At 34.5% G+C, this 20467-nt stretch overlaps 1 protein-coding gene across 1 annotated transcript in view; it reads left to right on the forward strand.

The window, feature by feature from the left end:
* The first annotated feature begins 1953 nt into the window (after window positions 1–1953).
* The window catches only part of LOC124994582 (transmembrane protease serine 11A-like), a 51420-nt gene continuing 32906 nt past the window's right edge, over window positions 1954–20467 (forward strand). Inside the window, exons 1-4 of the mRNA XM_047566679.1 lie at window positions 1954–2154; window positions 4282–4400; window positions 15869–15936; window positions 18659–18819. Coding sequence (XP_047422635.1) covers window positions 2076–2154; window positions 4282–4400; window positions 15869–15936; window positions 18659–18819 — 427 coding nt within the window. The 5' untranslated portion in view covers window positions 1954–2075. The remainder of the gene's footprint in view (window positions 2155–4281; window positions 4401–15868; window positions 15937–18658; window positions 18820–20467) is intronic.

Genomic DNA, 20467 nt, shown 5'->3' on the forward strand with positions numbered 1-20467 from the left:
GAGCTTGTCTGTCAAAAGACACGCTGCCTTTCCACAGCCAATTCTCTAGATTATTTTTAATCACTTAGTGCTCCCATGGTTAGTATTTTCTGTACTCAACAGAATTCAGGTCTCAAATTCTATTCAGTTTATTGGGGTTGGGGATATAGCTCAGTTGGTACAGTGCTGGCTTTTCATATACAAGGCCCTGGGTTCAATTCCCAGTGCCACCAAAAAAGAAAAAGAGCCTCTTCAGGTAATGCCAATCCTCAAATTCTATTTGGTTTATTGGCCACATTCATTTCTTATGCTCAAACTATTATTTTCTTAGCAACTTAGGCACAAATTATTTGTACCTATTATCCAGGAATTTGTATACAAAAGGATGTTAGGTTCAAAAGACAAATTTCTTGTCAATCAAATATTTATTAAAGCATACTTAGCACAAAGCATTGCAATAAATCCTGTGAATGAAATATGAGAAATGTCTTTTGTCCCCTAAGAATTTTGGTTGTCCCTATATACACACAAAATGATAAACTAATAAAGTGGGCAATTCTAAGCCACTTGACTCTAATAAAGCAAGTATCCCTCAGCCTCTGTTACTTTGTATGTAAAACTGGTATAATACCTGCCTGACAGCCATAGAATAATGAAGTTCTTACTCTGTACCAATTATCTGAGCAGGTTTTAATAGTGAAAGATGAACAATATTTGTGTAGCCTATTGAAGAATTCCACTTAAATATTCATGCAAACAAATGAGCATTCATGCAAATAAATATTTGATAAGCATAACTGTTAATCACAGGTGTTAAAAGAAAAAAAGATTTTTTTTCCATCCAAAATTGGAATTTCCTCCATTCATGGTGTGATACCATATAGCAGCACTGCATTTGAAGTATTCTTGCCAAATGTAGTTAACCAAAATCTAATCAAGACTTTAGACCTAAATTCCAGCTTACAGGAAATGATGGAGATAGAACAGCAAGTTAATGTACACCACAAGAAAGCATTCGGACAAGTTCCTAAGTTTGGGCATTCTAAAAAACAATTGGTTTGATCTCTTCAACAAACCTATATAATTTAAAAGTAAAAGAGCCAAATGTGGTGGTAATCCCAGTGGCTTGAGAGGCTGAGGCAGGAGGATCACAAGTTCAAGATAAGCTTCAGCACCTTAGTGAGGTCCTAAGCAACTTAGTGAAAACCTATCTCAAAATAAAAAATAAAAAGATCTGGGGATATGGCTGAGTGGTTAAGCTCTACTGAATTTAATTCCCCAGTACCAAAAATTAAAAATAAAAAAATAATAATTTAAAAGGAAGCAAGACTCTTTCAGATTAAGAGACTTAAAAGATGTAACAACCAAATTTACTACATGGTCTTTGATTCTATTTGCACAGATCATCAGTAAATATAATGAGAACAGTAAAGCAAATGTAAAGATTGAATGAGTTTTAGAAGATATTGGAAAAGAATTAATTTTTCCAGGAATGCTAATGATGTACTGATTATGTTAGACACATTCTAACTAGTTATAATAATGATTAAGCAAAAAGTAATAATGTCTTATTTCACAGTATAATACAGCAGCAAAAAATGAAGTAAATACAGCAAAAATATTAGCAATTGATAAAATGTGATGAACATATAGATGTTCAATTATAATTCTGACTTCCTATGTGTCTGAAAGTTTTCAATAAATATGCAAAACAAAAAAATAGATACAAGAGATGACAAAGCATTGGAGAAAGGAGGAATGGTCCTTTTTTAAGAAACACGTACAAAGTATTGTACTACATTACCAAGAGCAGGCAGACCTGGCCACCAAACGCCTCTAGAAATAGAAACAAGGAACAGCGTTACCATTCTCAGATCCTGATTCTTTTAACTAACACCTCTCCTCAGGCCAAGATGACCTTATCCAAAATCAAAGACAAAATGTCTTCTTGCTGTGAAAGGCAGGCTAGAGCAACATGAATTCATCCAAGGAGAATCAGGAAATCTGTAACCCTTGAAATGTGAAAATAACCACTGGGCTTTTCTTTTTGCAGGGCAGTAGGATTTGGCACTCAAAACAGAGCCGTAAAGCCATGGATGATTGCCCTTCTCATTTTATTGTCACTGACAGTGGTGGCACTGACCATTGGCCTTCTGACTCACTTCTTAGTCTCTGGTAGGTAAAATTAAGTATTTCACTCAATTTTATTTCATTTATCTGCAAAACTTCATTTGTATGTATGTAAATGAAATTTTTAAAATTCACTCTGTAATTCCATTAGAAATAGTTACTAAATATCCATTACATACAAATACTTTTCTGGGTGCTCTGAATACAGCATTAAGCAAAGTGGATGAATTTTCTATTCCATTCGAGTTCCCAATCCAGTAGCATTCTAAGAATCTACATAAAATGTCAAAATTTTTCATTCTGAAATTTACTAGTAATAAGAGTAAACAACTCTCATCAGCCATTATATACTGAAGTAAAAAACAATGATAAATTTGTTATTAAAATGAACTCTTTTACTCATGATCATCATTTTCTGCCCACCAGCATTTCTAGGATAAAAGAAAAATATGACTCTGTTGAAAGAATGAATTTCAAAATAATGACATGATATTTTCACTAAGTTTTTTTTTATTATTATTTATTTTTTAATTTTTTAAAGACTGCATTTTGATTCATTGTACACAAATGGGGTACATCATTTTGTTTCTATGGTTGTGCATGATGTAGATTCATACCATTCGTGTAATCATACATGTACATAGGGTAATGATGTCTGTCTCATTCCACCATTTTTCATACGCCCTCCTCCCTCTCATTTCTTTCTACATAATCTAAAGTTCCTCCATTCTTCTCTCACTCCACACACCCATACCCCCATTATATATCATTCTCCATTTATCAGGGAAAACATTTGACCTTTAGTTTTTTGGGATTGCCTTATTTCACTTAGCATGATATTCTCCAATTCCATCCATTTATTTGCAAATGCCATAACATTATTCTTCTTTATGGCTGAATAATATTCCATTGTGTCACTAAGTTTTAAAGAAAAAATTTATCCTTTTCAAAACAATATGCAGGGTTATATTTTTATTACCTGTCACAAATAGTGTAATGGGAAATTTTCTCTTTTTACATTGCCATCTCTCTGTGCAGAATAAAAACCATTTTTTGAACGTATGTGGTAAAATAAGTAGCTCACGCTGCTTACTGGAATGGTAATGTCTCTTTTCACCTTCCACAGACTTGAGCGAGTGACACTGCCATTAGGAGACTAAACAGGCTTAACACCATATTCCTGGCCCTCATGGGACAAGTCCAGCTATAGTTTATGGGAATGACAAAAAATTTACTTGACTGCACAAAAACCCCTTTACTATGAGAGTAAGGTTTGATAACCATTTGAATTGTATTACATAAGTGATCAAGAAGACAAAAAAGCAGGATATGGTCCAGAGATGTTCCATTTGGGAAACAGTCCTGAGATCCCTCTCTTCCCTGGGTACACAGTCAGGAAACCCATTGTTTTCTACTTGAGCTGGGATGCCCAAGATACCAGGTTTTTTCCAAGGTTACTCCCTGCTCTGTCATGAATTTTTTGTGGCTTTCTTATTCTCTCTGAGCCTTTTTCCTAAGATTACCAAAGGTGTCAGGAGTCTCCAGTGCTCTATCTTGTCTTACCCTTCCTGATAGCCAAGCAGGGATCTGAATGACTTCTGTCTGTTACACATTTTCACTGCAACCTCAGACTGCTCTTTTCCTTAGCTTTTCTTTACGTGTTTTTCTTAGATGTGCCTGGTCTCTCATTACAAACCAAAATTTATACAATGTTCATTTACTCTGCCGTCAGTAGAACATATAGGTGGTTTACATTTCAGCTTAGCAACGGGAAATGAAGTAATGAACATTCACACTAGAGTCAGGCTAATTAGAGGTCAAAACTTGGATAGGTCACGTAGCAGTTACATAACATAAAGCAAGTTGCTTAATACCACTGTATTTGACTTTCCTCATCTGTAAAACGGGGCGATGTCAATCTTAGCTGGTGTAAGTTTCAGAAGAATTAATAAAGTAAACAAAACAGCGGCAGACACATAGTTACTACTCAAAAAATGTCAGCCACTATAATTAACATTTAACTTAATTGTTATTTTTATTGTATTTTAATGAAATTAGAAAGAAGCTCAGTGATACTTTTAGGACTTCATATTAGTCCCATTGTAGTTATGTCTTTGATCCTGAAATATTTGCCCAAATCATTTAATTTCCTACTTTCCATTTTCATCACAGGTGAGAAAATGGAATACTATCGTGGCACCTTTAAAATTTCAGATCTTCAAGTCAATAGCAATTCTGGACAAAAGAGCACATACCAACTGAAGGACTTACGGGAGATGAGCGAAAATTTGGTAAATTGAATAAAACTCTCTTTATTGCAGAATGATGCAAGTGGGAAAATTTCCTTTATTTAGGAAAACATGATTTTCAGACCACCTGCAACAAAATCAACTTGCAGATTCCTAGGTTCCATATCCGATGCTAAATTGGTATCTGATAGGACGAGTAGGTAGAGATAAGAGAAGTAAGGGAACCTGCCTGTCTAGCACATGGGTGATTCTGATAAACCGCTGTTTCTTTTTTTAAAAAAAAATTTTATTTGTTCTAATTGGCTATACATGACAATGACATGGTACACAAATGGAGCATAACTTCTCACTCCTCTGGCTGTATATGTGCTGAGTCACACCAGCAGTGTAATCATACATGTTTATAGGGTGATAATGTCTGTCTCATTCTACCATCCTTCACATCCCCACCACCCAACCCCTCCCCTCACTTCCCTCTGCATAATCCAAAATTCCTTCCTTCTTCCCTATTCACCCCCACTATGGATCAGCATCTGCTTATCAGAGAAAACATTTGGCCTTTGGTTTTTTGGGTTTGGCTTATTTCACTTAGCATGATATTCTCCAGCTACATTCATTTACCTGCAAATGCCATAATTTTATTCTTCTTTAAGGTCGAGTAATATTCCATTGTGCATATATACCACATTTTTTTATACATTCATCTGTTGAAGGGATCTAGGTTGGATCCATAGTTTAGCTATTGTGAATTGAGTTGCTATAAAAATTGATGTGGCTGTGTCATTAGGTATGCTAATTTTAAGTCCTTTGGGTATAAACCAAGAAGTGGGATAGCTGGGTCAAATGGTGGGTCCATTCCAAGTTTTCTGAAGAATCTCCATATTACTTTCCATAATGGTTGCACCAATCTACAGTCCTGCCAGCAATGTATGAATGTACCTTTTTCCCCACATCCTTGCCAACACTTATTATTGCTTGTATTATTAATAATTGCCATTCTTACTGGAGTGAAATGAAATCTTAGAGTAGTTCTGATTTGTATTTCTCTAATTGCTAGAGATAATGAACATTTTTTTTTTCATATGTTTGTTGATCAATAGTACTTCCTCTACTGTGAAGTGTCTGTTCAATTGCTCAGCCCATTTATTGATTGGGTTATATGGTTTTTGGTGTTAAATTTTTTGGGTTCTTTGTATATTCTGGAGATTAGTACTCTATCTGAGTTGCATGTGGTAAAGATTTTCTCCCATTCTATAGGCTCTCTCTTCATGTTATTGATTGTTTCCTCTGCTGAGAAGAAGCTTTTTAGTTTGAGTCCATCCTATTTATTGATTCTTGATTTTATTTCTTGCACTTTAGGAGTCTTGTTAAGGAAGTCAGTCCTAAACTGACATGATGAAGATTTGGTCCTACTTTTTCTTCTATTAAGCACAGGGTCTCTGTTGTAGTGCTTAAGTCTTTGATCCACTTTGAGTTGATTTTTGTGCAGGGTGAGAAATAGAGGTTTAACTCATTTTGTTACATATGAATTTTCAGTTTTACCAGCATCATTTGTTGAATAGGCTATCTTTTCTCCATTGTATGTTTTTGGCACCTTTAGCTAGTATGAGATAACAGTATTTATGTGGGATTATCTCTGTGTCTTCTATTTTGTACCATTGGTCTACACATCTATTTTGGTGCCAATACCATGCCATTTTTGTTTCTATTGCTCTGTAGTATAGTTTAAGTTCTGGTATTGTGATACCTCCTGCCTCACTCTTCTTGCTAAGGATTGCTTTGGCAATTCTGTGTCTCTTATTTTTCCAAAGGAATTTCATGATTGCTTTTTCTAGTTCTATGAAGAATGTCATAGGGATTTTAATAGGAATTTTATTGAACCTGTATAACACTTTTGGTAGTACAGTTATTTTGACAATATCAATTCTGCCTATCCGAAAACATGGGAGATTTTTCCATCTTCTGAGATCATCTTCAATTTCTTTCTTTAGGGTTCTGTAGTTCTCATTGTACAGGTCTTTCACCTCTTTTGTTACATTGATTCCCAAGTATTTTATTTATTCTTTTTTGAGGCTATTGTGAATGAGGTAGTTTTCTTAATTTCTCTTTCAGTGGATTCATCTCTTAGGTATAGAAATGCATTTGATTTCTAGGTATTGATTTTATATCTTGCTACTTTGATGAATTCATTTATGAGTTCTAGAATTTTTGGTGAAATTTTTGGGATCCTCTAAATATAGAATCATGTTGTCTGCAAATAGGGATGATTTGAGTTATTTTCCTGTTTGTATTCCTCTAATTTCTTTCATCTGTATGATTGCTCTGGCTAGAGTTTCAAGGACAATGTTGAATAAAAGTGGTGAAAGAAGGCATCCCTGTCTTGTTCCAGTTTGAGGGAGTGTTTTCAATTTTTCTCCATTTAGAATGATGTTGGCCTTGGACTTACCACATATATCTTTTACAATGTTGAGGTATAGTTCTACTATCCCTAGGTTTTTTAGTGTTTAGAACATGAAGAAGTGCTGTATTTTGTCAAATGCTTTTTCTGTATCTATTGAGATAATCATGATTCTTGTATTTAAGACTATTGATGTGATGAACTACATTTATTGATTTTCATATGTTAAACAAATTCTGCATCCCTGGGATGAACCCCACTTGATCATGGTGAACTATGTGTTTTTGTATGCGATTTGCCAGAATTTTATTGAGAATTTTTTGCATCTTTATTTATCAGGGATATTGATAAACCACCATTTCTAACTCAACCATTTCATTGAAAGATGAGAGACTCGAGGCCAGGATACCCTAGCCCATTGTCCCCGCCCCCCCAATGTCACTATAATGTTTCCCTAAAGAAAAGCCTAACTATACCAGAAATAATTATTTTTAAAACTACATGATTTGTATTTTCCTAACCACATTTTAAGAATTAGGGCATGTTTAAAGTATATGAGAAAACAAAGGGCAACAAAAATGTTAATATTATCTTGTATATGCATTATTTAAGACAGCAAACCCAGACTTAATATGTAACATTCAAGTTAAATACTAACAATTTTATTAAAATGCAGCATTTCTCTCAAAGGACAAAATATACACCCAGTTGTATAAAGTTCTGCTTAAGAGTCTCATGAACCCTCACTCAAAATCAATAAAGGTTAGCTTCCTACCAAGGAAGCACACAAACACAAAGTTATTTTAAAAGACAAGAAATGACAGATATATTGGTTTGTTTCAGTCAAATAATACTTTCTTTCCTCACAACATTTCCTTTCTTTCTGCACTCAATTGTCATTTTTCCATGTCACCATCTGCTCTTGTTTATAGCATACTCAATTGCAATGTATTTACTATAATATGCTTATTATTGATAGTGTTTATAATATATTTTCAATTAATATGAAATTGTGCAGTTTTCTTTCTTGCAGTCCATCCCCCAGTCAATGACTAATGTTTACAGATCAATGGTTCCTTCCATTCTTTTATATTCAGAACATCTTAGAAAATGACATTTTTACAACCAATTCTTGAGGAATGACAAAATGAACCTGAAATCTGCATATATATTCTAATACCTCCTCTACTCCTCTTATCCTAATGACTTCACATAACCTCCTCAATGTAAAAAAAAAAAATCTAAAAATGCTTTAGTGAAAAATATAAATTCCTTGAATAAAAAGAAATGTTATAATTTATTGAGAAACTCAAAATTCATTTTCTTTTACATTACTGCTGTTTTAAATTATGAAATTGTGCCTATTGAAGTAAATAGGAATGTAATAGGTCTTAAAAGAAGTGAAAGAAATGCAAAGGTACATCTATAACAGAAACTATGTTTGAAAGTGGACTTTTGAGTTGAAGTTCAGCATGTGTTTCTAAGAATGCAGGAACCTCAGGGACAGAGGCTAAATTAAGCAGTGACCCGTTATCAGGAAGGTATTTGCAAGGCCCTTCCCTGGTTCTCATGTTTATTTATTCTTGTTCATCCCTATAAGATAAGTCCATATTGCTGCTCCTGCAAGCAACCATTCTGTTTCATGACTATTGTTTTGTTTATATTCATTCTTATAAAAATACATTTTGTTTTATATATGTGCACAAGCTGTAAACTTTTGTTTTATGAATCACTTCTGTTCCACACTTTTTTACTCAGAACTTTTTTAAAAAGATCTACCTATATTACTACTGTTCATATGATTCATGGCTATTAACTGCTACATGAAGATTATTAATTAAATCTGCCATATTTTAAAAAAATCTGCCATATTTTGACTGCACACTTGCCTGTCACTCCAAGAAGTGTAGCCCTAAGCAGACTCTTACTGATCCCTTTAAAGATTCATGCAAGCAATTCTGGGGCAGAATTACTGGGTTACTGAGCATATGCACACCTAATTCAACAAATTGATGTAGAATTGCTCTTCAGAATGACTGAATCCGTGTGTACTCTCATCTGCAAAGCATAAAGGTTCACATGTCCCCACACCTTTGCCAACAATTGGGTATCTTAGTCTTTTGTGGCTGCTACAAAAAATATATATTTCCCAAAATGGGTGACTTAAACTACAAACATTAATTTCAAACAGTTCAGGAGGTTCAGGAGTCCAAGATGAAGCCCCTAATAATAATACAATGCCCAGTGAGGACCTGCTTCCTGGTTCACCAGAAACCATCTTCTTGCTGTGTCCTCAAATTGTGGAAGGGGCAAGAGAACTCCTTTTATACAGATACTACTCTCTTTACGGCTCCACCTCCGTGACCAAATTATCTCCCTAAAATCCCACTTCCTAATACTATCACCTTGAAGATTAGATTTGCAAAATATGAATTTGGGGGAGACATAGTCATTCCAAAGTATTTGGTATTATTTGGATTTTTTTTTTTCTTTTCTGGGTATTATTTGTCAGGCTAACAGACATCAAGTAGTATTGTACTCATGAATTGATTTTCATTTTTTAAATTACTAACAAGTTTGGGCATTTTCACTTATGCTCACTAACCTTTTGGGCTTTCGTGTCTATAAATTGCATATATATGTTCTTTGCCTATTTGTTCTGTTAGAGCCACTTTTTCAATTCATAGTGCTTTGTAGGAGTTATTTACATGTTTTAGACATTAATAGTGTCAGTTGTAGACATTGTGCTTCTACTAATACTGACCAAGAAACAGAAATTCACAAGTTTGAAATAGTCATGTTCATTGATTTTCTTTGCCTTGCAAATGTGACTGAAGTTTCTTTTAAAGAAGTTCTTCCTTCTTTTAAATCACACAAAAAAAATTTTACTATATTTTCTTCTATTATATTTATAATTTTATGGTTTTTTTGGCAAAAATATTTTTTTACATATGTAGATCAATGTAAAGCAACAGGACAGAATGGTAATAAAACTGTTGAGTGAAGATGAAAAGTTTGTGGATATTTACTGTCACATTTTTTCTACTCTTTTATAAGTTGTTTTCATCATGAAAAATTGGAAAATAACAATAACAGTTTCAATGCTTTTAAAAAGTCAACAGGTGTACTCTCTTTACAGAAGCTATTAAACTATGAGACTTAGCAATATAAAAAATACAAGGGCATGGTAAAAACATATTAAGTCTTTAATGCATCTAGAGAATATACTGAATGTGCTATTAGGTTGGGATCCAGATTTTAAGCATCTTTTTAAAATATAACCAACTAAACAATCTAAGTTCTCCCAAATATATAGTATGATTATTGAGCTCACTGAATTTCTTGGCACCTAAATCTTACTGCAGAGGAAACATGATCTATCTTCTCAAATTGCTCCCAATCTCTTTGGAGAGATGTGAGTAACACACACGAAACTGAACAGCATGACATGATATAATTAGGATTAAATTGTAGGTTGAGGAAAATAAGTACAGAAGAATTTAAAAGAAAGAGAAGATCAAGGAGGGTTCCCATGGTTCATATTATTTTACTCTTGTTTAAAGGAGGCAGGTTCCCCCCGCCCCCCCACCACCAAGTTTGCTTTAGAAGAATTACAGGAAGGATTCATGCCTCCTCCTGAGCCACTCCTGTTTATTGTTGCTAAATCCTAATGAATACAACCAGATTCTTTTCTCTCTCCTGTATGTGTGCTAATTAGATCATCAAGAAAGACAGGTTGCAGGCCTTGTTCTCCCACATAATTCTGGCTTTGTTGATTTGAATGTAAATAGAGATGCACAAGTAAATGAGTGTGTGCTCACATACTGCTAAAATTCATCCCATTTCCTGAGATAGTGGGACAGACTTAATTTCTTCTCTCATATCATCCTTCAGAGAAGACTCCAGTAACTAGATACTAGTAAAGATACTCTTAAATTTATGATCAGGTTACCTCCCAATAAATTCATTGAAAATACCATTAGCTGAAAATGCACTGAATATACTTAACCTACCAAATATCACAACTTTGCCAGGTCTACCCAAAAAATGCTCAAAACATTTACATTAGCCTTTAAAGGTGGGGTGAATTGTGTACTACAAAGACTATTTAATAAGAAAGGGTTGGATGCCTCATGTAATTTATTGAAGGTTAATTTACTGAAGAAAATAAAACTAGCAAATGATACAGGGTTAGCATTTGAAAGCAAGCATTCTGATTTGAGATTCTGTGTTCTAATAAACTTCATCCTCCAAGAATCATCTGCATGATTTTACTTCCCATCTATCATCCCACAAAATACCAGGGGAACTATTACTTTATTAGCAAGAGATAAAGACTACTATCTGCATTAATTATGGTGAAGCTGAATTTGCTTAGGATTTTCTCCCCCTAAAAATAATACCCCTAGACTTAAAGAAGTTCTAGATTTTATTTTATGCGTACTCAGGAACACCAGAAACAGGCCCCCAAATCATCCTCAAAATATGTGTGTAGAGTTGTAGAGACAACAAACTTAGAAACAGAAAGTAACAAGAAAAGATAAATGTCATTTAGGTGCACTCTCTATTAGAAGGAAAAGGTAAGATATTGGACTCTGATGGGCACTGCAGTGGGAAGTTCTACTGAGAGATAATATGTCAAAGTAAATTTAGCAAAGGTGTTAAAACTACCTGAAATTGGGAATTCTAGAAGGAAAAGACAGTGAAATATGTCCAAGGTTTGGAGTAGAGCTATAGTCCTATTCCTAGAAAGACTGAATTTGAAAATCTGGAGAAAAGACAAATAATAAGAATGAGCAGAATTGGGCACCAAGGCGCACACAAGTAATCCCAGCAGCTCAGGAGACTGAGGCAGGAGGATTGCAAGTTCAAAGTTGCCTCAGCAATTTAGCAAGGCCCTGGATAACTCGGTGAGACCTTGTCTCTAAATAAAATATTTTTTAAAAAGGGCTGGAGATGTGGTCCAGTGGTTAAGCACCTTGTGTTCAATCCCAGGTACCCAAAACAAACAAACAAAAATCTGGAGATTTAAATAGATACAATAAAACTTCAATGAATTGTAACAAAAGTTACCAAGATATGGTTCTTATTTTTGGAGGTGTTTTTGCAGTTTCCAGCCACTTGGGCACCATTCACTGCCTGTCAGTGGGCAGCAGGTCTTGGTGGGAGCCAATCTGTGTGATGACTCTGAGGTCAGCACTACAAGGGCATTAACAAACTCTGAAGCTGGATGGCCTTGGGTTCAGTCCTGGTTGTGTGGCTTACAGCTGTGTCACCTTGGGCAAGTCACTTCCTCATCCATATAATACGAATAATAAGGGATTCCCTTCGGATGTTGATGTTAAAAGCAAATGGACTCAAGTATAAGGGAGTTTGTAATTGGTGCACAGTTGGCAGACAGCAGTGTAGTGATAATTACTCCTTCTGTTATAACAATTGTAGGCTCACCAAGAAACTTTCCACAAGAAATTAAACAGTCTAAAAATGTCCACAAGGAGAAAAATTTCCCTTCTAATAATTCAGGTACTATTTGTTTTTTTTTTGCTGGGAGCCTTAATCGCAATCTGATGTATAAAATACAGTAAAAACCCTTGTAATGGTTTCCGAGTAAATATAAACCTTTCTCATTCATTCATCCAACAAAAACGTGCTGCATATCTATCATACACCAAAGCACTAAGCTAGATGCTGTAGAATATGAAAACATAAATCATTATCTCTATGCACAAAGAGTTTGCAGTTTAGTAAAGGAAATGATACGTTTACATAAATAGTAAGAAAAGTATGAGAGGGATAAGAAAAACTGAGACAGAAGGAGGAGAGATTAGTCTTAGGATGAAAGACTAACCCCAAGAAGGTATTATCTGAGATAGGTCTTGAAGAAGAATTGTGATTCAGAAAAGCAGAGCTAGCAGAAGGTGTTACAACACAAAGGAATAGCCTGAAAAGAACAAAGTACACAGGATAATGAGGGCCATGCCTGTGAGTTACTGGTATCTAGAAGCCTGAGTAAGCAAGCTGGTGACAAATGGTGAGGCCTTTAAATGTCTGATATTTTGAACAACAGCTCAACTTCAGTAATACCCTACTCTCTATTCCCACCTTGATTTCAGCCCTTGTAGGAATGTAACTTCAATTAAGTCTTACTTAAACCAAAGGTTTCTTTTAAAAAGAAACATCATCATTCTCTTACATCATCCTTTGTATGATATCCTTAATATAGTTAGGAGAAAATCACTGGATCTAAAGATTTTGGGGACTATTTTTGGTTCTTTCTTCTCAGCAGATCATCTGGTGTTGTTAGAAGCAAGAGCTTTATATTCCATTTGCCAACCTTCAGTGGCATGTCTCTTTGAAGTTTGCAGTCTCAGCCCTGCAATACCCCCTGTGTGAACACAGAACAAAAGAGGCTGGTTGAAAAGCATGTGACAGAGAAAGGCAGCAACATGTGTAAACAGAGCTAGTACAGGAATGAGAGCTGAATGGCAGGGTGTATCTGTTTGTTTGAGTTGTCAACTTTTCCCTAACTCTAATTAAACACCCAACTAACCTCCAATTGCCCTCTTAGAACTTAATCTCAGTGCAACTTCCAGCATTTCAAAATCAATAAGCAGAAAGAAGTGCCATCCGACCTGAAAAGGGGTCTTTGTTCAATATTAGGAGATTAACTACAGATCCTTCCAAATCCAAAAAGTGAGAGGTAGAAAAGTTTTACAAATCACTGACTCTTATTAAGTTGCAATAAATTCTATTAAGTTGCATAAATAGCAAGAAACTGGTGCATAGCTTTGAAAAAACAAAGTGTTCTCTAAAACTATTGGGAATTTGGAATGCTATAATGTGCACAGAAAGAATATTTCTGATGATGTAAGTATTAACCTGCCAAGGAAACACAATTTCAGGGTCTCTAAAAAGCTCATTTATAAATAAACTCGATTTAGCAACGAGTTTATGTTTGTTTTCTTCGATCATTCTTCTGTTGTAAATTCATTAGAATAGGAACTCTTTTTACCAGTTCTTGAACTTCTTTGCTTGAAGTGTTGTCCTCACACTGCCTGTAACACCTCAAGATCCCTGAGACTGAACTGAGACTTTCTAGTGAAACGGTCCTGGAATTTAAATTATAAAGGAAAAAAGTCTTTATTGTGATCACATAGGTTATTTTTACATTATTCTTTCAGCTCCTATCTTCCCAGAGAACCTAACCATTCAAAGATGGAATGTATTCTGTATTTAGCTATTCTTCTCCACAGGCAAGTGCCAGATGGATGCTATCATACAGAGTTGAAAATTTTATCCAGTGCCTTCCCCAAACATTACAAATGGCCAAGAATCAATTGTGCATGGAACTTACTCAGGGGATAATTGCAAACCAAATTTTTTAAACATCCAAGTGCCATTTACTTTTATTCCTTTTAAATTTTATTGCTTTTCTCCCTGTTTCTTTTGATTTATCTTTTCTTTCAAACTTTCCTCCCAGTTACAAAGAAATAGTACTGAATAAGGGTAACACTGTCACTCTTGCAAAAACACATCTTGTAAAAAATAGTTTCATTTCTAAAATATAAGCCCCAAGCCACCAAATTTATGTTTTCCTTCAGTACAGATAAGGGTGTATTTTGAATATTAACAACTTATTTTTTAAATGCTGCCTTTGATCTTATGTTTAAAGCTATTATCAAGTATATATTTTACAAGTTATACCATGTTATCTTTAGGTCAGTCAACTATTTGAAAACCTGTTGTTATGTGTTCTGGGAAAAAAAAATTGAAGTAAAATTTTTATCATATTTAACAAAGAGGCAAGACTTGAGTTTTAGTCCCAATTTGTCATTATCTGTTGAAGCCAGGGAAATTCGCATAGTGTCTCTAACTCAGTTTCCTCTTCTAGTAAAACAGTGAACAATAATTCTTTTTCCAGGAATAATTATAAGGGTTAAAGGAAATAATGAACATTTTGGTTCCAAATGAAGCATCTATAAATTCCTGATGGTCCTATCTTGTTCCTTGGTCCCTAAAACAGACTTCCCTTCATTTTTATTTTATTTTTTTTTTTTTTTTTGTGATTTTTTAAAAAAATTAGTTGGTTTTCCTGCCCCTTCTTTCAGGATTTAGGATCCTCTACTGCCACTCCATCCACACACTTGGCTCATTTGCTATCTACCATGACCTCCAGTACCTGCATTCAGATGACACTTTTTGCCACCAAGTGGCTAGGAGATACTGTCAGGCAAGGACTAGGTACAACAGACCACAATAGCATGATGCTGTGGCAGGCAATTAAAACTGTTGCATACATTCCAAAATCAGTTGCTTTTCTTTTTCTTTTTCTTTGGCAACATAAACGGAATAGTGCAACTTTGTTCTATTATTTTAACACTATCTTACTCTTTCTTCCTTTGTTATCGACCCTAGAGTTGACAATCAACAATTTAAAGATCTTTGGCTGTCTCCTAAGTCCCTAGTTCCTCTGCCTTGTCTCTTACAACCAAAGATGTACAGAGAAGTTAAGACCTACAATATCAGGATGGGGGGTAGGGAACCACCAGCAACTAGCTATCAAAACATGCCTGAAATTTTGTGTTTCATCCTTCTAACCTTGTGAGTGGCCTACCACCATCTTTGTCTCACAGGTTAGGAAGTAGGCTCACATTGGTTTGGTAACTTTTCCAAGGTTACCCAGTTCATGAGCAGGAAAATATGTTCAAGCCCAAGATGAAGATCAAGTCCTCTCTACCATTTCTCAAAGTTTTGTTCCATGTCCCATCTTTATTGTGTCTTTCTACTAAGAAAGGATGTAGAATGATATCTTCTACTCCACATATCACACCAGACATTAGAAATATATGGGAAAACTTTTAAAAATATGAGTGCCTAGGTCCCTGTAAGACCAACTGAAACCAATCAAAACCAAAATTCTGGAAGAGAAACCCCAACATCTTGTTTTGAATTCAGCAGATAATTCTATTATATTGCAAAGGTTGAGAATTGCTGATTTAAATGATGATGTTACTCCTGTGCAATTTTAGTTCTGTTGCTATAACATTTATTCAAGGTTATAGTTTTATTACAAAATACCTTATTAACAATAGTTTCTCTCCTGTAATCATAGGTGGATGAAATATTTATTGACTCGGCCTTGAACAAGCACTATATCAAGAACCAAATAGTCAGACTAACGTATGTATGTTTGGGTAAAGGGGTAGTCACAAGCCTGGAGGGACAAAGGACCAAGGACACAAGAGCCTCATATGTGTGTGTCTGTGTGTACTAGGCTCTTGGCAAGGATTTTTCATAAACATTTTATCTATAATAATCTCAAGATATGGGACTGATCACCATTTTGTAAACTAAAATAAAACCCTAAGATTTGGGAAGCAGGGTAAGTCATATATTTAAAGTTCCCCAATGGACAGTTACCTCCAGTGATAGAACCAGGACACAAATCCCACTGATGATTTATGACTGGAATCTGTCAAAACCCATAGCCTCAAGAAAACCCAGTAGCATGTCTTTGCATGCACCAAGTTATATGCCTGTATGCTTTTGACACATAAGTCATTTCAAAAGCATTAAGAAGACAAAATGGACTACAAAAGGTAATCATGAGTTTTACCTATAATGAAACCCTAGTTACAGGAGGCATGTTCAAACAAAAAGATGTTCCTACAGAAATAAATGTTCTTTTGTTGTGGAGAGAAAAGATTCTTATCAGTTGCAGATATTGCTCAGAGGTTTCAATTATGTTATTTTGAAAATTATGCAGTAGGACATATATGTAATAGGCACAAATGTATCAACATTTATGACTCATCTTCTTAAAGAAAAAGGATATATTCAGACATGAATTTATTTGAAGGAAATAATCATTTTTATTACCAATAGACTAATGCCTTATTGGCAGACTTGCTCCAAGTTCTTTACATCTTTACTGATAACTAGGGACTTCCATAAGGCCTTATAATACAAATTAGACAATTTAGAAGATAAAAGCATTCCTAGATTTTTTTCCTCTCTGTTTTCAAATTTGCCATAGCATTCTAGTATTATCATCACTGTATGAATTCCTTTGGATTTGTAGCCATTACCACTATGCAATATTTTGTGGGGAATCCAGAGAAATTCTACTTATTACAAAGTGTTAATTCCTCTGATTTAAAATTTTTGAAATTTTTAAATTTAATTTTTCCTCTGATGAAAAATCAATTGGTTACCTGTTTGCCAATTTGACATAAAATTCTGATGATTTATAGTTCTACATTTCAGAGCCTAAATGGACCACTATATATAAAATATTTCAGAAGTGATATGATTTACTCTTTTTTAGTCAAAAGATTCAGGATGATAGGCTTCTAATGTTTTTTAGAGCTTTGATTTTTTTTTGGTAGTATAAAAATAAGAAACATGGCAGATGTCTTAATTTCAGTTTTTAAAAAGACCTTGAATTATTTGATTTTCCTGTTTGAAGAGAGTGTAATACTTCAGTTCCACTGGATTGCAAATTAGTGTAATCACTTTGGAAAGCAGTATGGAGATTCATTCAAAGACTAAGACTAGAAGTACTATATGACCCAGCTATCCCACTCCTTAGTATTTATTCAAATGAACTAAAACCAGCATACTACAATGATACATTCATACCAATGTTTATAGAAGCACAATTATAATAGCCAAGTTATGGAACCACTCATCAACAGATAAATGGATAAAGAAAATCTGGTACATATGCACAGTGGTGTTTCACTAAACTATAAAGAAGAATAAAATTGTGTCATTTGGTGGGAAATAGATGGAACTGGAGAACACCAAGCTAACTGAAAGAAACCAGACTCAGAAAGTCAAGTGTCATATGCTTTCTCTCACATGTAGAAGATAGAAAGAAAGGAATTTTTTAAAAGGTGGGGGAGGGTCTCACAAAAGAAGCAACAGAGTAGAGGAACAGGATCAAGAGAGAGGGAGAAAGGTAGGGCATAGAGAAGTACTGGGGAATGAAATCTACCAAATTATATTATGTTCATGTTAGATTATACCACAATGAATACTGCTTTTACATATAATTATACTACATTAATTAAAATAATAATAACAATGGAAGAGAGATCAATAGAGTAGAACAAGTGGATCTGGGGAGGGAGGAAAGGAAAGAAAAGGAAGGAACCAGGGAACATAATTGATTAAATTATATGCACATACTAACATCACATAATGAATTTGTATAATCATAATGCACCAGTAAGAATAACTTTAAAAAATACTAAAAAATTTTCAGTTCCACAGGTGAAGAGACTTGATTCATTTTATATGAAAAAGTTCAAGGAACTGAGCATATTTAATCTAGAGTATACCAGGACCACACCTTATTATCTTCAAATATTTTACATGGAAGAGGAAATTAATTGGTTGTGTTATTTAAGCCTTAGGAAATTGTAGATAAAGAGAGATATATTGCAACTTAAAGAACTCTTAGAATCAGAGCTGACCAATGAGAAAACAGCCTCTTTAGAGGATAAATTTCCCATTATTTTAATGACTGCACTGGGGTTGGAGGACCACTTGACATGGATGGTGTAGAAATGGTTCATTTATCAAATGTATAATTGATTCTCCTAAGAGAACATGAAAGCCTCTTTCAAACTTCAGAATTTCTTACTTTGATGATGAATTTTTAGTCTGAATCTTATACAACTACTATAACAATTAATGGGGAATGTACTCATAATAAAAGCAAGAAGAGGAAATACTGAAGTGGCATTAGGTCACAGAGTAACACATAGAAGAGTGTGAATGTGAATTAACACTCTCAGCAATTGAGACATAATTCAGGGGAAGAAGATATAGGAAAAAGTGTAAGACAATACCAGATGCATTCTTTGAATATGTACTTTTCTCTTGTGTGTCACAGTCCAGAGGTAGATGGTGTAAAAGCAGACATCATCATGGTTTTCCAGTTCCCCTCTACCAGGCAAAGAACATTAAGAGAGAAGAAAATCCATAACATCTTAAATCAGAAGATAAGGAATGCAAGAGCCTTGCCAATAGATGTCTCCTCAGTTCAAGTTAATGGTAAGTAGGTATTTTACCTATGATATGAAGTCTCTATTAGGCCCATGTTTTGTATTATCGGAAACTCACTTGTCATTATTTCCATTTCAAATAATATTATTTCAAATAATAGCTCAAATTCATATGGAAAAATCTTCAACTTAAGTGACATTTCAAGGTTTTATTATTCTCTGATGAAAACATGTCTGAAATTACTCATCAGTGGTTTTCCTGGAAGTAATTGATTGAAATTAATTCCCAAATAAAAGCAAACCTTTACCACCAACAAAGGGTTAATAGAAAAGTCATTGACTTTATGACTAATCAAGTGAAAATACCAAGGGTTAAGCAGTAATTATAGTTCTGGGTGGGAACTTCCAAAAACAAAACTCATTTGTTGCCTTTATGGATAGTTTCTGTATATGGTGATGTTATTAAGTTTTTGTTAGCCTTCTTCCTATGAGCATTTGGGAAAATGGTAAACCATCTTTGAAGCCCCAAAAGCCATCTGATAAAAAATGCTTTCAAAATCCATAGACTAGAAAAAAAATTCTCTAAAGCCATTTAGTCATAGTCCACTTTTCTCTTTTTGGCTCACCCTTAGCTCATTATGCCACCATCACTTCCCTAAATAAAGAAAAGAAACCTTTATTAAGGTCCATCTCTATGCCCTCTCTAGGTCCATGAAATATCTAATTTTATATTCCAATGAAGTGGGGAAATTAAACTTCAAAAATGTAAAAGTCAGGCAAAAAAAGTTAAGGAATCTTATAAAGTGAACTAAGATTCTAGACTTCTACCTTTTTGATAGACTTCATTTAAAAGGGGTTCTATATTCAAACACATTTTAAAAATTCTGACCATGATATTTGTCTCTTGGAAATTTATCCCTTACTTTAGCATATTAGATACTCGGAGGAGTGTAGGTAGACAGAAACTTATTTACCTTTGTATACTAAGCTGCATCCACAGCAGCTATTTCTGGCAGACAAATACAGATTTCCCCTACAAATTCCAATGTACACCAGTTTTAAGAGTCACAAAAGAGAGTCAGAACACATGATTTATATTGGAGATGAAACAGGATATCCTACCCTGTAAGGATCTAGCTGACTCTTCAAGAGGAAATCTTACCAGGAAGTAAAAACTGAGGGAATGGAATGGGCAGAAGTTTGCTGATGTGACAGTCAGCTATTCAGGGAATAAAGCTGTGGACCTCTCCCAGATAGGAAGGAGGAACCTGTCAAATGCTTAATCCACCTACTTTGTTAGGTGGAGAGGCACAAAAACTGAGATTGTGAAATAGTGGCCATTCTGATAAGTTATGGGCTGTGTTATATGTAATTTCCAGTAACAAGTTAATTTGCCAGGAATTTAAAAGATTGAGCTATCTGAAACCAGAAATGAAGCATGAAACAATCATTGGCTATCTGACTTTTTTGTACCTTATGGACTCAGCTCATGTGAGTTTCACCTTATTTTGATGACTGTACTAGATTAAAAGATAGAATGTACTGATGGAGAAACTGATTTGACAGCTACCTAATTCTAACTCCACTGAGTCACTGCAAACCCAAGTAATCAGTCTATACCTTTGTGTCTATTTTCTCATCTGTAAAGTTGCAATGATTTCTTCCTGAAATCACAGAAATATAAGAATGTATAAGAA

Source organism: Sciurus carolinensis, chromosome 10 (assembly GCF_902686445.1).
Source record: "Sciurus carolinensis chromosome 10, mSciCar1.2, whole genome shotgun sequence".
Taxonomy (NCBI): Eukaryota; Metazoa; Chordata; class Mammalia; order Rodentia; family Sciuridae; genus Sciurus; species Sciurus carolinensis.